Source organism: Zootoca vivipara, chromosome 1 (assembly GCF_963506605.1).
Source record: "Zootoca vivipara chromosome 1, rZooViv1.1, whole genome shotgun sequence".
Classification (NCBI taxonomy): domain Eukaryota; kingdom Metazoa; phylum Chordata; class Lepidosauria; order Squamata; family Lacertidae; genus Zootoca; species Zootoca vivipara.
Window position 1 is genome coordinate 124,586,423 of NC_083276.1, and position 15,469 is coordinate 124,601,891.

Consider the following 15,469-nt stretch of genomic DNA (forward strand, 5'->3'; position numbering starts at 1 on the left):
TGATTCACCTGGGGTCCTGTACAAGTGCTGTGTTCACATCATGATGGGAAACCTGCAGTTTCTCCTCTGCAGCAAGTTTTAGCATAAACCTAAGGCTCTCATACTTCACGGTGGGTGAATAGGTCTCATGATAGTCTTCTGTGAAAAACCTCTTGCAACCAGTCTGGCTTTGTGTCTCACTACTTTGCCATTTTGGTCTGTCTTTGTCTTAAAGACCCATTTGCTGCCAAGCAGCTTTATTCCTGGAACTATGGAGACTAGTTCCCATGTCTTGTTCCTTTCTAAGGAATCAAGTTCAGCCTTCATGGCATTTAACCATGGCTCAGCATCCTTCGAGTCCAAAGATTGGATCCCTTGGAAGCTTGAAGGTTCAAAAACCTTCTTTGAGCTTCTAACAACAGCTGTATCTGTTTTGGCTGTTTTAACATCAAAGTGCCCCTAGCTTTGGAATCCTTTGCCTCCCATTCCAGTGTAATAGGCGCAGTAAAAGAGCCCTTTTACACTAAAGAGGCCTTCCTTGCGTAAAAGAGCCTCAGTATAAAGAACCCAATTGTAGTATCCAGTTTGGGAATCACCAAAGCATTGTGTATCAGCTCCATGACCCTGCCCTTGGCTCCAGCCATGGACGATTCGACACAGTTCCTTATCAGGCAGCTGTGAAACGAAACATCCTGCCAAAGGCTCTTGCTGCTGGCCGGTTAGTGCCTTTTTCTTTTCTTTTTTGGATTCTGTCCCTTTTTGCAGGGAACGTGGTATAGTATATTTTTAAACGTTCAAAAACTTATTTAACTGAATTACATTGAATTGTGTATGGGGAGGTGCGTGTCTGTGTGCATGTTAACTTTAGAAATGGGTTTTAATTACATGTTCCCTTTTTTAAAAAATGTGACAAATCATCTTCTTACAGTATCCTACTCAGTATCCTGATGTCCCAGATAATTATGCAAGTGCCCTTGAAAGTTTCCATACAAAAATGCCACAGAGTATGCAAAAGTATCAGGTGAGTAGAATTACTTTAGTACTACTCTATTACACAGAACGCATTATTTCAAAACTGATTTTGAGGGTTTTTTGTAATATCAGGCTTTAACTTCTCTAAGTGTTAAGCTATTGCTGCCTGCTTAGAATTCAGTCCTTGTTATCTTAGCTTTCTTTGTCAGATCAGTGAGCTTTGTTCGATTAGTGAGCTATTTCCAAGGTAGAATGAGAGGTGTTCCAGAAAGTCATTGATTTCAGCTTTTTTAGTCTATATACTGAAGGACTACGGAAGCTAAGGGAAACACAGTCTACCTTCATGCTAGTTAGAAGTCTCATTCACTTGCGTGTTATGGTAAAAGTATTAGGTAAAAGTTTGGCACTAGCTTGACTGAAAGTGTTGAACTAAAACATAGTGTGGATAAGCCTTGATTTCTCTTCCTTACAGTTTAGGATGCAGTTTATTATCTCAATTGTGATTACAATTTTTTTGGGGGGGGGGGAGTGGATTGTAGAAAGGAGAAATAGTTGGCATTAAAAAGAAAAAAAAGCTAAAGCAATGGGTCGTCTTGACTTTCTTGAATTTGATTTGTGGTTTCCTTTTCTTTCTTTCTTTTTTAATTAAAAAGGATGTGGAGCCAGGACAGCTTCCCCAAGATCCCGTAGGACGTCCAATCATGCACCAGGCTGGTACTAAACACGCCACAGGGGAAGCTATTTATTGTGATGACATTCGCGCCGTTGATGAAGAACTCTTCTTGGCTTTAGTAACCAGTTCCAAACCCCATGCAAAGATTGTGTATGTGCCGCAGTATAGAAAACTATATCTATCTATCATCTATCTATCTAGTGTGTGTGTGTGTGTGTGTGTGTGTGTGTGTGTGTGTGTGTGTGTATCGCCAGAGAAGAAGAAGTGTGTATGTGCCACCTGCCCCTTCTTGGATCACTGTGAAGGGACTTGAATAACTCCAAGAAGCTATGAGCTATGTGCCGTGCAGGGCCACCCAAGATGGATAGGTCATAGCCAAGAGTTTAGGCTAAATGTGATCCACCTGGAGAAGGAACTGGGAAACTACTCCAGTATTTTGCCAGGTAAACTCCATGGACATAAAAAAGGAGAAGCTTTGAGAAGAAAGTGAGAGTTTCCAAGGCATGCTCTGGTTCATGGGGTCACGGAGAGTCAAACATGACTAAGACAACTAAACAACAACAATATGCCACCTGATCTTGTAAGATGGTGTATAACAATAAATTCAAGTACAATATAACGGAAAGCACTGTAAAAGTAATACGAAATAAGTATGATGTGGCATGTAATAGCTGCATGTAACTCGAATATGAGGGAGGTACAGAGTACTGTCACCTCCTTTGCTTCTCCCCCCCCCCCAGTTTCCTTACCAGCGCTGTCTCCATTTCAGTGTCAAAGTGACACATCCCACTGCTTCCCCACCCAAGTCCCATAGCCCCTTTAGTCTTCACCAGCCCAATGTCCCCTTGGCCCATCTCATCCTCATTCTGCCATGTACCTCCTTTTCTCCCCACCTTTGTCCCAGCAATCTGTGAATAACTGTTTCTGGTCTTACTGTTAGTTAACTTGCTTGCACTGCTTCTTGCAGATCAGTTGATCCTTCAGAAGCTCTCAAGGTGTCAGGTGTAGTTGATATCGTTTCTGTTCAGGATGTCCCAGCGACTAATGAGTTCTATAACTATGATGTCCCAGATATTGTGTTTGCCAGAGAAAAGGTATGCCACGTTTAATCATCAACAGTTCATTGTTGTTTAACTATTTATTTTAATTTTGTTTAAATAAGAATCGACTCATTCTCCATTATATATATACTTGTTTTTTGTTTGAATCTTTTTTCTGTTGCATTATTATTTAAGTGTTCACTGATTTGTCTCACTTTTTATCTCCGTTTCCCTATAATATTCCCCTGCCAAGAACAGTGTGACAGTTTATTGACTGGGCTTCATTCACAGAGTACATTTTCACACTGTCTCTCAGTTCATGCCTGGCTAATGAAAGTAAAGTGTGGAACAATTGGGAAAAGTGCATCTTTCAACTAGCTCCTGAAATTATGCAGATCTCACAGTTTGGTTTGTGCACCAGTGTGCAACCAGCAAACCACTGACTTGCTATGTTAATTATGCAACTTAGTTGTGCATCAGTGTGGAGCCAATATTGAACCAACTTAAATATTTGTGCAGAGGCTTAGGATACACACTTTTTATATAAAAAAGAGATAACTTTGTATATATATGTACAGTAACCCCACTATTTCTGCAGGGGTTACATTCTGGGGATAACGACTGAAAGCAAAAGCATGTATAGTCTAACACACTGGGGACTCAGCGATACAGCTGCAAATGAGACTGTTTTAAGTGCAATATACAATGTGACACTAAATGGGGATGGTGAGCCTTATAGAATTTTTTTATTTTTAATAAAATATTTAATATTTTTAAAATTTATATTTTTAAAAATGCTTTTTTAAAAAGCATTTTCAGAATGGTTTTTATGTGTGTGTGGATTCCACCTGGGTTCAATGGCAGGTGGGATCGCCAAAGTCATTTCCCCTCCCTAGAATTCTGCGCCCTTTTTATTTTTAAAATTACCACATGGGTAAAGCTGAATGCACACTAGTTAAATGTGTGTAAGCTGTGGGCTTTCTGCAGTTTCATCACCTTTCTGTGGAATATGTGTGTCCAAAAGTTAAGGCACTGGTTTTCTCTGGTTTTCAGGTGACTTGTGTGGGTCAGATTGTCTGTGCAGTGGTAGCAGATTCAGATGTTCATGCTAAACAAGCAGCTGCAAAAGTGAAAATACAGTATGAACCTCAAGAACCTGTGATCCTGACCATAGAGGTAAGGAACAGCCTTTTCTTAATTGCTGCTGTGATAAAATCTATTTATTTGTACTACTAGTTATTTCTATTAAAATTCCAGGTGTCTGGTTCAGTCCACAACCTAGTTAAATCAAATTACATTGATTTAAGATAATCTAGTCCCATTGTAGGGCTAAGTAGGCTTACAACCAGATATTCAGATTTTATTAATTTCCATATTGGTAGTCAGTCATAACAAAATAACCAAAGAGTCTTGTGGCACTTTAAGAACCGAGACATCTTATTATGATATAAGCATATTGTGCCCTAAGCTTCATCGCATTTTATGGAGCAAACTTTAGTAAACAAAAGCTTATGCCATAATTGACTCGGTTAATCTTTCAGGTGTCACAATACTCGTTGTTGCTTCTGATTTTACTGCACCACAGCCTGCCCTGTAAATTGTGTATTTGGGCATGTATATATTAAATATTTACAACTCATAAAAGTTTAAATATCATGGCTTTCCCTCAAGGGATGCTGGTAGTTTGTTCAAAATAAACAGGCAGGGTGCTGAACTTAGGTGTATGTCTCTTCTGTTGCTGCAGGAGGCAATAGAGCACAATTCATTCTTTGAACCACAGAGAAAACTGGAACGAGGAAATGTGGATGAAGCATTTAAAGTCGTCGACCATGTACTTGAAGGTAAATCGCAGCCTGCTGATTCAAAACCTTACTGTGAAAGCCACACCCCACCATTTGCAGCAGGTGTGGGGAACATTTGGCCCTCCAGATGTTGCTGAACTGAGACTCCCATCAGCCACAGCAAGCAATGCAAATGATGATGGGAGCTGGAAGTTCAGCAACACCTGGAAATCTAAAGGCTCCTTGTACCTGATTTACGCCCCACTCGTCAGTGCACTTGGACTGAACACAATACAAATCCATGCCTCTCAAACGAGTGAATATAGTTAATGCACCATATAATGTCAGAAACAGCTATTTGTTTGATTTGAATATATACCTCCTAGGAATGCAGGTGCTTAACCCTAATTCTCACACAGGCAATAATTTGTAACTTCTGCATATAGGCAAACCTTTAAAGGCACACCTGATTAGTTGTGCCTCAAAATTTCTGCCATAGAGAAGTGCAACATCTGCATCCTTTCTTACTGGTGCCCTTGATACTAGGCGGTTTGAGGCTTGGCATTTCTAAGATTGCAAAAATGAACATTTGTCTACAATTATGCTCAATGCAATGCAGTGTGGCTTTTCACCCACTTTCTTCCCAGTCTCAAGAAAGCCAGGCTGCACACTTTTGGATGTACTGATTTAAGATGTTCTGTTTTTGAAATAGGCGAGATCCATGTTGGCGGACAGGAGCACTTTTATTTGGAAACTCAGAGCATACTTGCTGTTCCAACAGAGGATAAAGAAATGAACTTGTTTGTGTCCACCCAGCATCCAGCATTTGTACAGGTTAAGAGAGCTATCTCATAACATGTTGCACAAGTGACAGCCACGTTCTCTGTGTCTTAAAGCCCGACATTTATTGGGCTCAGCATATCACTTCCTCTCTTATGGGCTCATACTGATATTTTGCTGCTACCTGGAAATCAGGATGCTAGCCTGGAGAGGAGCTGCAGAATCGGCTCCTTCTTACACCTGGTTCTGGGCTTCTAACATTTTGTGAAGGAAGAGCAACTTCTGCATCACCAGTCTAAAGCAGCAAAGAAACCGCTGTTGTGCCATTGCTTTTTTCATCATGAAACCCTAAAGGATCAAATCAGATCAAGGCTGGAATCGAGAAAGGCATACTTGATAGCGCCCTATTACTCTGCAACACCTATTGCCCCTGGAGAGTTGCAAAAGGCTAAGCCTGAGTAACTTTCAGCTTTCCGCCACCCCCCATCCCCTTCCGCAGTTAAGATTGGCATCTGATGATGATTAAAGATATGGGAGGCCTGGGCTTAAGGATTTGACATTTTATCTGTGTCACTGAGCTTAGCTATTCTGCAGCACAGAGTAGTGGTTACGAGAACAAGCTGTGAGCCTGCTCAGGACTTGCCTTACTCATGAACTTGCTTTGTGGCTTTAGGCAAGCCTCTCGCACTCACCCTCAGCCCCCCTCCTGCCTCACAGTAATTGTGAGATGATAACACTGGCCTACTTTCCATGGTGGTTCAAATGGTGTTGAGACCCCCATTGTGGTGCACATGCCACCATATCACCCTCAGACATTCTCCTTGGCACCTTCTAAGGCCTCCTGACCCTGCCAATTAATTTACTACTGTATTGTTTGATTGAGGGTTTGAAAGGTGTTTTTGTTGGCAGGAAGGAACTGTTGGTTGCCTGCTTGCTTCTTCTTTTGCCTATGTTTTATTGGAGGGGTAGTTGTTTTGCCTTTGAGGGTGTTCTGAGCACTGCCAATTTTTCTTCTGTGAAATGGGTATTTTGTGGCATCCACAGCAATTTATTGAATTCCAAACAAGCCCCCAAACCCTGACTCTTAAAAGCTTGGGGACTTCTGGATCATTGTTGGTAAATTGCTTTCCGCAGGTAGGAAACAATAGACTCACATAAGCCTTCAGCTATGATTAATTTGCATTTATACCAAAGCTAGTGCCTTACCTGATTCTGTTAATGTTCAGCCACTTTTTGAGAAGATTTAGGAGAAAAACAACAACCAGCCTCTGAAGTATTTCTGTTGGTCCAAGATTTAGAAAGGGGTTTTTTTTTGTTTTTTTTACTGTACTTTTTTAACCTATGTGTTATCCCAAATTTGAGACACCTCTGATTGTACCGGCATAATAAAATATTTGCTTTTGTGCAGGAAATGGTGGCCTCCTGTTTAGGCATCTCAAGCAATAGGATCATGTGTCATGTGAAACGAATTGGAGGGGCTTTTGGTGGAAAACTGTTGAAAACAAGTCTTCTGGCATGTGTTGCTGCTGTGGCAGCTAAGAAGTAAGTGTGTGTGTGTGTGTGTGTGTGTGTGTGTGTGTGTGTGTGTGTGTGTGTGTGTGTACTATAGCTCATGAAGTTGTCTGTCAAAGCAGTGGAATTGGAGGGGATGGGAAATGAAATAATGAATAAGGCGGGTGAAACATCCATTCCATTTTCAGATGCTATTTGAAACACAGTCCCAGCTCCTGCCAACCTAGCAGTTCAAAAGCATGTCAAGTGCAAGTAGATAAATAGGTACCGCTACAGTGGGAAGGTAAACGGTGTTTCCATGTGCTGCTCTGATTCGCCAGAAGCAGCTTTGTCATGCTGGCCACATGACCTGGAAGCTGTACGCCGGCTCCCTCGGCCAATAACGCAAGATGAGCGCGGCAAACCCAGAGTCGGTCACGACTGGACCTAATGGTCAGGGGTCCCTTTACCTTAATTGAAACACAGTCAACAAGCTTTTATCTGAAGAAGTGTGCATGCACACGAAAGCTCATACCAAAATAAAAACTTAGTTGGTCTTTAAGGTGCTACTGAAGGAATTTTTTTATTTTAACAAGCTTTTAGAAATTGAACTTATCTATTTTGATACTTAAAGTAGTACTGGATGGATTTAAATGCGAGGAAGGAATTGTCATAAAACTCTTGGCAAATGTAGAGGAGGTATATATGATTTGCCATACTGTGATGAGACCAACAGAGCCTCTGTTGAGGCAGTAGCACCGTGACTCATTGAAATAGATGACATAATGTCTATTGTAGCCCAAAGCAATGGGCTGTTGTGCAAGTGGTGCATATCTCAAAGAAAGGCTGTGTTTTTGATACAAAGCCACCATTTCAGATTTTAGTGGCAAGAGATATATTTCACTGGTGCTGAACATACTCAGCTAAGGATCAAAATTAAATTTCAAAAAGCTGTGTATGTTAAGAGGTTTTGTTGTGAATCCTTTTTCTGTACCTCATAAAATATAGCTGTGTTACCAAGGTGAGATCAATTGCCCTTATTCTTTTTTTAAGCAAGGGGATTTATGCTTTTTGCCATACCTCCTAACTACATAGGCCGGGGGTAGCCAGTGTGATGCCTTCCAGAGATTTTGGACTACAATTCCCATCTCCATAAATGATAGTTAATGTTGGGATTTCACATTGCAAGCCAATGTTGGGGTTTGACATTGCAAGCCTGTTCATGTTTACTGAGAAGGAAGCCACGTTAAGGGACTGGGGCGTGTTCCCTGATTAAGTTTTTCATTTTGTTAAAAAGATAATATACTTACTAAGCACATTTAATTAAAATGTCTTATCTCCTCTGGATTGCAGCTATGATAATAGCTATTCTCTGTGCATGTGCGCTTGGTAAGTGCGAGATCAGTACTGGAACTATTTCCTTAGATGGTAGCATATGAATAAAATGATGAAACATGCTCAAAGTTGGAAAGACAAGCATCCAAAGGATTACTGATGCATTTAGAATAGAATAGAATAGAATAGAATAGAATAGAATAATTTATTGGTCAAGTATCAACCATACTTGGATTTTGCTTCGACTACATTGCATTGCAATGTAAAGAAAAGAAAAAAGTACCTCATACAACCACTATTCCCCTCACAATACAACAGCACAGTGAAAAGACCCCATACCACCAACTGGCCTCCCTTCCACCCACAACTACAGATTCAACAATTTGATGGCACAAGGAAAAATGCTATTCCTGTGCCTAGACGTTTTTGTATATAGAGTCCTGTACCGACGTCTGGATGGGAGTAAATCAAACAAGTGATGGCCAGGATGCGAAGGGTCTACAGCAATTCTCTCCGCTCTCTTCCTGACTCGAGTGGCATAAAGTGTCTCTATTGGAGGCAAACTAACACCAATTACCCTCTCTGCAGTTCTTACTGCTCGTTGAAGCCTCTTCTTATCCAGCTTAGAGGCTGTACCAATACCATACCAGACAGTAATGGAATTACAGAGGACAGTTTCAATAGTACCTCTATAGAATTGGACCAGCGATTAAATTGGGACAGATTAAATTTCCTTAGTTGTTGCAAGAAATACAATCTCTGGTGTACCTTTTTAATAATAATGTTGATGTTATCTGACCAATTCAATTTTTGAGAGATCATAGAGCCCAAGAACTTAAAGGTATTCCACACCAGAAACACTATAGAGTTCCTGGGGCAGTTTACAATTTTTTTAAAAAATGCAGTGCAATACAATATGATAGAAACTTTGCCGGATTAAAAAGAACAGAATAGTGAAAACAGCAGCAGACTCCAGTAAATACAACCTCAAAGGAGCACAGTAGCTTAAAAGCACAACACCCAGCAGTTTAAAAAGATAAGCACTTGAACACTCTAAATAACATGGTTTTCTTGGAGCGAAACTAGATGGAATGTTACACACATTGTCTGTCATGAGGTCCCCACGCCCTTTTAAATAGCAGCTGGCAGAGAGCGAAGCTGCTGTTTCTTCCCCGGAGGTGCAAATCTGTAAATATTAGCTGGGCTGGTGCTGGAAAAAGCCACAGGGAAAGGGGTTAAGCCAAATCACCTCCACACACAATGGATACTATCAAAAAGAAAATGGACCTACAGATGGCAGCAGGCAGATCCACACCATACATTAAAAGCACATAAAGTGCCCATTTAAAGTGCTTGGCTCTCCCCTCCAAAGAATCCTGGGAGATGTAGTTTGCTAAGGGCACTGAAAGTTGTAGCTCTGTGATGGGGAAACTTCATTTCCCAGGGTTCTTTGGTGGAAGACTTGCTTTAAATGTGTGTTGAATGTTCTTTAAATATATGGCCCAACATGTTTAACATCACAACTAGTTTGGTCTTCAGAGTGGTGATAGTATAGCTCCCTTCCCATTAGATCCATTGCCTATAGCTCAAGTATATGGTAGTAGTTTATGTGGTAGCAATTATTATGAACATGGAGCATGGGTTTGGTTATTCTAGATTAGGCATCCCCAAACTTCGGCCCTCCAGATGTTTTGGACTACAATTCCCATCGTCCCTGACCACTGGTCCTGTTAGCTAGGGATCATGGGAGATGTAGGCCAAAACATCTGGAGGGCCGCTGTTTGGGGATGCCTGTTCTAGATGAATAAACATGGATCACATGTGTCTGTCTGCCATATGATTTGCAGGGCTCCTAAGAAAATGTTAAGCTACATTATCATAAAAGTAGGCGTGAAAGGGGCGTTTTAGGCTTGGTTACATAGAATTCTTTTTTTACAAACTTAGAAAATAAAACATGCTTCTCAAATATCACAAATTGCACTTTCACATCTGTGCATAAAGCTCTCTCTCTCTCTCTCTCTCTCTCTCTCTCTCTCTCTCTCTCTCTCTCTCTCTCTCTCTCCCCCTCTCCCCCTCCCCCTCCCTCTCCCTCTCTCTCTCTCTCCCTCCCTCCCTCCCTCCCTCAGTTTCCATTCACAGCCACCACTGGTTTGAACAGCTTGTTTTGAACTTAAAGAGCTTTCTTCTTTTCCTTGCTTCTTTCCTCTGGTATCTCTCACATTCAGCAGAAACCTGAAATCTGTTTGATGATTACATAAGTATTGCAGTGGCACCCGAGGCAGTAGTTTGAATTGCCTAACAGGTTGGGGCAGCCCTCTTTGTAACATGACAGGAGGTGCCCTTTGCCACTATCTACTTAGCTTTTTTTTCCGTTTTCAGGACAGGCCATGCAGTTCGCTGTGTTCTAGACAGAAGCACTGACATGTTAATCACCGGAGGCCGTCACCCAACCATTGGCAAATATAAAGTAAGCAGCAGAATTAACCTGTGTGTCAGAATTTTTCCCCTGCTTCTCATCTTGCAAATAATGTGTACATAGAACAATGCACTTTCATCATTTGTGAACGCCACACATATAGCATGGTGCCTCAGAGGTTGAGCTGTGAAAGTAGAAAGTCACGGGCTCATCTTACTAGATGTCCTTCAGTCCTCTTCAAACTTTGTTGGCATTCTTCGTTGCACTCAAGGACCACAGTTATGGAAAAGGTGTCTGCCCACATGTGTTCTGTCACTCATGTGCAACATACGTCTGCAAATAGCATCTCTCCCATGCGGACAAGAAACTGCAAAGGCATGCTTGTCAGTTGCCTGGAGAAGGGACTGCATATTATTATTATTATTATTATTATTATTATTATTATTATTATTAATTTATACCCCGCCTATCTGGCTGGGTTTCCCTGCCACTCTGGGCGGCTTCCAACAAATAGAAAAATACATTAAAATATCACAGATTAAAAACTTCCCTAAACAGGGATGCCTTTAGGTGTTTTCTAAATGTCAGGTAGTTGTTCATCTCCCTGACCTCCGATGGAAGGGCATTCCACAGGGTGGGTGCCACTACCGAGAAGGCCCTCTGCCTGGTTCCCTGCAACTTGGCTTCTCGCAACGAGGGAACCGACAGAAGGCCCTCGGTGCTGGATCTCAGTGAATGGTGGGGGTGGAGAAGCTCCTTCAGGTATACAGGACCGAGGCCGTTTAGGGCTTTAAAGGTCTGTACCAACACTTTGAATTGTGCTCGGAAACGTACTGGGGGCCAGTGTAGATCTCTTAGGACGTTATGTGGTCTCGGCGGCCGCTCCCAATCACCAGTCTAGCTGCCGCATTCTGGATTAATTGCAGTTTCCGGGTCACCTTCAAAGGTAGCCCCACGTAGAGCGCATTGCAGTAGTCCAAGCATAGTCACATTGGAGATGTGTGAAGGATCCACATATGGCAAAGATGGACTCTGCTGCTGCTACATTCAGTTCACACATTCAGGAGCTCCCAGCAAGCCATTGTGTCTCAGTTTTTGAAATGGTATGATGAGGAGTGTTCAGAGAGTGTTTGCAAAGAAGATAATTAAGACTTCTAGGTTTATTCAGTGGCTTCTATGAAGGGTCAGCAAAAGGCTGTTTCATATCTCAGTCTTATTATCCAAACCCTTTCAATGTATTTGAAGCACCCTGAACCTTGTGAAATGCTATGTAAATGCTTTAAATAGTGCCCTATTTTAAAACATTATATTGCTGTTCTCACTTTCAAAGCATCTTACAGAAGGATATAATTATAATGAAAGGACTGGATCTGCCTGCGATCAACATTGCAGTGAAAATAGAGAAAGATTTGGCCTTGTCTTCTGTGCTTATTGCAGGGAAAGCTATCCTTTTAACTGAATGGGTTTTTTGTACATACATAATTTTATTTGTATGCCGCCTTTCCACAGTTCAATCCATGCGCAAGGTGGCTTTCAACATGAAAAAATACATAACTACAAAGTTATCACAAGATCTAAACTACAAAGTAAATCACAAGATCTAAAATAAAGATACGAAAAAAGAGCAGCAAGCCCCCCCCTCAAAAAAACAACCCCAAACACCCCCCCAAGACTATATTTTGCTGCAGTACCTTTTAAATAAGTGGAGAGTACTGGGCCATTAAACTCAAAGTAGCCTGTCCTTTCATTGATCCAATTTAGGTTGGCTTCATGAGTGATGGCAGAATCATGGCTTTGGATATCAAATTGTACATGAATGGAGGATGCACCACTGATGATTCGGTTCTGGTGAGTATGTTTTAACCAGAATGATTTTTCATGTTGTACAATAGAAAAATGAACAAAACACCACCTTCCTATGAGAACAGTGGGGGGAAAGGGCAGCTCTTATGAGGATGAATGCAGTTTACTTATGTAGGGTGGTTTTTAAAAAGCCAGTGTTCCCTTAGTTACTTTATGTTATATTATCACCTGTCCAGCTGCAGGAGTTCAGTTTACAATATTTCAACAATTAAATCAGGTTAGATAAAACAGGAAAGGTCAACAATTAAATCCAAAATGAATACACACACACACACACCATGCAAACCAGCGAAAATGTTCAATTCGTCCAATGGCTTTTTAATATAAATGTATGGTATGGCATTCACCATAAACAGCTGAGTGCAGACAGACTTGGGATATTTTGGCAATGTGCGTTTTCCAGAATACGTATTAGCTACAGTCACACACTACCTGATCTTCATAACAGAAGCTCCAGCATGCATACACCAGCTGAAGGCATGTGGAGGGGCATGGCCCGAGACGTGTGCCATCATTGGGGCATGGCTGGTGGGGTCCTGTTCTCTCCCCCCCCCCCCAATTTGTGAAAAGAGGCTAGTGTCAATAGACCAGGGGAAGCCAACACAGTGCCCTCCACATTCTGTTAGGCTACAACTCCCATCAGCCCCAGCCAATGTGGTAAACACTCGGGGATGGTGGGTGTTGCAACCAAACAACCTCTGGGGAGCAACACGTTGGCTCCCTTTTGCAATAGGCATTAGCTTTGATTTGCTTCAGTTTATTGTGGCACATGGAAATAATAATAATAATAATAATAATAATAATAATAATAATAATAATAATAATATTTTTGTAACCCGCCCATCTGGCTGAGTCTCCCCAGCCACTCTGGGCGGCTCCCAATTGAATATTAAAACAATACATCATTAGCACAATTACAAAAGTCACAAACAATACATAAACCACATCAAAAAATACACAACCAAACGGAATACAATTTCCACATAAATCAAAATCTAAAACTAAGAATACAGCCTTAATACAGTTTAAAATGACATAGGTAAAAAAATAGCAGGAATTTAAACAAAAAGCAAAACAAAATGGAGCCCTCTTTGCCCAACAGCAGCAGCGGCAGCAGTCCTTTATAGAGCCCATCAGGCCCTGCCCTAGGCCAGGTGGTGAGTGGCAGGACTGGGGCCTTCAGGCACCGAGCAGGGGAGTCCTCCTTTCTTGCCTGTTTGATCATGTTCTTATTTCTGCGCATTATATTCAGTCCTTCTCCTCGTGCCTATGTTAACCTCTGCTCAACTTGTTTCAGCAAGAGACCTAGTAGCAGCACAGCACTAACCATCCTAGCTTCTCAGCGTTCTCCTTGCCAAAACAATATGCAAAAATGGAGGCAACAGCTTCAGGAGTTCCTGGAGAGGGGAGGGGGAGCGGGTAATGCCCGTGTTAGTAGAAGGTCATCCTATGTTGCAAACGCCCAGTGATCTCGCTTATTGTTGTTATTCTCATGCTCAGCTATTAATGTTCCCCTAATGAAGGTTTCAGAGGTAATGCTGCTGAAACTGAATCATTCTTACAAGAGTCCCAATATCCGAGCTTGTGCCCACGCTTGCAAGACAAACATGCCACCCAACACTGCTTTCCGTGGCTTCGGCTTCCCGCAAGTAGGACTCATTACAGAAGCTTGGATAACGCGTGTTGCAGCCAGATGTGGATTATTACCAGAGCAGGTAGATTGGGGTTGGGGAGAAAGAGAAATTGCATGCCTATGGTTCTGAAATTTTAAGAGTGAATGAAAAAGTGCACATGGTTGCTAAGGGTATTTTGGGAAGAGGTGTGAGAGTGAAGGCTGGATGTAAGTAGCTTATGCACTCCCAGAAAGAAGAGACCCGAGTACACAGAGGAAATCTTTTTGAGGAGAAAGTGTTAACTTTTGAAGATTTCAGATAAACCAGGGACCGTAAGATACTTTTCACATGACTTTTGGGAGACTGAACTGAAAGCCTATCAGAAAGGAGTGTTAGGCTGAGAGAAATGTAGCTGTGTCAGTAGGAGATAAGAAATTGGCATCTAACATTGACTTCAGTACCATGAATAGTTTAATTGCCCCCTTGCTTTCTAGTGGTGGGCAGGCTGTCAACCCCCTGCTCCCCACTCTTGGGACCCTTTCAGCTGTAATGTAGCATAAGAAATGGGCTTGTTTGGTTTCTGTATTAATGAGACCTAGATGAAACCCACTGTTGAAAAATTTGCTTTCTCAAATATATTGATCCTGGTCATATAATTAAGTACCCTTGTGTGACTGAATCCTGTTTTTGAGGTGTCCTGAATATTATTGTTACTTGCTTGTATTGATACTAGCATTAATAATACTTTATGATCTGGTAATAGTTCAAATGTGTATGTGTGTGTAAAATATAAATAGGCCCAATTCTACCTCTAGGCTGAGAAAAAAATCTGTATAAGGTTTGAGTAAATACATCTTAGCTCCCAAAGCCCATTATGAATGTGGCACTGTATTGCAGTTTCTTGAGATACTTGTCTTCCAGATTAGAGAAATAAATATGTACAAAGAAACCGGACAGACATTTTATAAACAAGAGCTCAAGCCAGAGAACCTCCTCAGATGCTGGGATGAATGCATGGAGAAGTCTATGTATCACACCAGGAAAGAAGCTGTGAATAAATTCAATAAGGAAAATTACTGGAAGAAAAAAGGGATTGCCATTATTCCCATGACGTTCCCTGTTGGATTTGGCTTACGCTCCCTAGGTCAGGTCAGTTTCTCTGGACACTGTACAAGAAGACAAGCATTGGTCACCTGCCTTTCTTGCTTTTATTTTATTTTATTTGGCTGTTTGTTTTCTGTTTTGTTTTTGAAAAGTGCTCCCTTTCACCCAAGTTCCCACTTGCATGCCCCTGGCCACACAACTTGAAATCTGAGCGACGTTCTCTTACAAGGGCAGACATGCTCCTGATAGGTGTGTCGTGGTTGGCAGCAGCGTTAGTTGGTAATCCTTTCCTGTGCTTTGACTGTAGGAGCTGGTAGGAAGGAGGGGGATAAACTATCAGGGAGGGGGCCATAAATGGGAGTAGGTTTTATTTATGCCAGCTCCTTTGCAGCTTTCAGTGGTGTATTATCAAGTTATGACTG

At 41.6% G+C, this 15,469-nt stretch overlaps 1 protein-coding gene across 4 annotated transcripts in view; it reads left to right on the plus strand.

Moving 5' to 3' along the window:
* LOC118095602 (aldehyde oxidase) overlaps positions 1-15,469 on the plus strand; it is a 56,949-nt gene that overhangs the window by 25,333 nt on the left and 16,147 nt on the right. For all 4 annotated transcript variants that reach the window (XM_035136851.2, XM_060281586.1, XM_060281593.1 and 1 more), the window contains 11 exons: positions 908-1,000; positions 1,605-1,774; positions 2,592-2,718; positions 3,718-3,840; positions 4,409-4,505; positions 5,158-5,279; positions 6,634-6,767; positions 10,431-10,518; positions 12,229-12,315; positions 13,854-14,045; positions 14,865-15,092. In XM_035136851.2, coding sequence (XP_034992742.2) covers positions 908-1,000; positions 1,605-1,774; positions 2,592-2,718; positions 3,718-3,840; positions 4,409-4,505; positions 5,158-5,279; positions 6,634-6,767; positions 10,431-10,518; positions 12,229-12,315; positions 13,854-14,045; positions 14,865-15,092 — 1,461 coding nt within the window. The remainder of the gene's footprint in view (positions 1-907; positions 1,001-1,604; positions 1,775-2,591; positions 2,719-3,717; positions 3,841-4,408; positions 4,506-5,157; positions 5,280-6,633; positions 6,768-10,430; positions 10,519-12,228; positions 12,316-13,853; positions 14,046-14,864; positions 15,093-15,469) is intronic.